At 56.2% G+C, this 1,345-nt stretch overlaps 1 protein-coding gene across 1 annotated transcript; it reads right to left on the bottom strand.

Moving 5' to 3' along the window:
- Positions 1 to 984, bottom strand: LOC120414796 (uncharacterized). The gene has a single exon (XM_039576112.1). The coding sequence runs from the start codon at positions 982 to 984 to the stop codon at positions 1 to 3; it is 984 nt and encodes a 327-aa protein (XP_039432046.1).
- Positions 985 to 1,345: the final 361 nt, after the last annotated feature.

Here is a 1,345-nt window from a genome sequence, read left to right as displayed (position 1 = left end):
TCAGTACTTCCTCACGTGGTAATAGCTGGACGACCCAGCCCCGTTCGCGTCCCCGTGGAAGGTGACCAGATCGAACGGTGCGTCGTGCATCTTGACCCGGCTGTGGGACGTCGCGGACGCCGCTGGCAGCAGGTTCGGATGACCGGAATGGTATTGCACCGGTTGGATGGGTTGCTGCTGCTGCTGCTGGTAGTGGCCAAAGTGGCTGAATGGCTGGGGGATGAAGGGTGCGGGGAGGAACACGTTGTTTCCGAAGTAGGACGTGTAGGGCAGTGGGTGGCTGGTGTAGGAAGTTGCTCCGAAGGGACTCCAGGCGGGTCGTTGGAACTGCTGCGGTTGTTGGCTGGCGGATGGGGTTTGGGGGGATTGGTCGTCGGATTGGGCTGTTGAGTTGTCGTCTTGGGATTCGGCGTTGGCCAGCGTGTTTACGGCGGCAGGGTCGATCGTGGTTGGGGCTTCCGGTTCTGGGTCGGAGTCGGAGGTAGGTTCTTCTGGGGCTTCTTCAGGAACTTCGGTAGGAGGGTCTTCCGAGGACGGTGGAGCTGGAGCTTCGCTTGAAGGTTCTTGAGCGGGTTCTTCCGTGGTTGTGGTCGTAGTGGATGGTTCCGAATCCAAGAGTGGCACTCTGGAAGGACCATCGTTTTGGGTCGGCTCCTGGATCAACCGTTCCGGGCTCGGAATCTCAAATTGAGCCACGAAGGGCTTCGGCGTGGCCGGCGTCTTCTTGGCGCCGCCACTTCCGCCGGAGAACTTCCCTGCCGATGACAGCAGAAACTGAGCCAACGGATTTCCATTGTCCTGCTTGTCGCTGGAGGTCACTTGACCCTTGGCCGGATTGCTCAACCCGAAGAACTGCGAAAGGTGGCTCACCAGGAACTGAATGGTCCGTTTGTCTCGCACCAGAACTCGATCCGGAGTGAACCCTTGCCCCGGAACGACTGCCACCGCCACCAGCACTAGCACCACCAACCCAACGAACTTCATCACGCGCGCGGGCAATTTAATCAATTCAGAATTGGTCAAGAATCGGAGACCGGACACGCCTGGTTCGGATCACGTTCGCAACTGAACTGATTAAACGAGTTCAGCTGACCGTTGCTTATTAGAATAGAGAGAGAATGTTGTCTGTATCAGGGTCTTTTTTTCGTTTCAACTCAACTTTTTATTGCACTTTTTTTTGTACATGTCTCCAACGGCTGCAGCTTTTCGGAGGTACCGCATGTGCGTAGTCGACGACTCTCACGAGAGGCTTAATACATCATTAAGTGAGTCAGTAAAGTGTGCACTTGGTGGCTCTACAGAGGGTGACCCGGGGAAAGATTCGCCGAAAAGACCGTTTGCTCGA

Source organism: Culex pipiens, chromosome 3 (genome assembly GCF_016801865.2).
Source record: "Culex pipiens pallens isolate TS chromosome 3, TS_CPP_V2, whole genome shotgun sequence".
NCBI classification, from domain to species: domain Eukaryota; kingdom Metazoa; phylum Arthropoda; class Insecta; order Diptera; family Culicidae; genus Culex; species Culex pipiens.
This window is presented reverse-complemented; position numbering and strand designations above follow the sequence as displayed.

Excerpts from the sequence above, each read along its gene's own strand:
- LOC120414796 (XM_039576112.1), bottom strand. The coding sequence starts at position 984 with ATGAAGTTCGTTGGGTTGGTGGTGCTAGTGCTGGTGGCGGTGGCAGTC.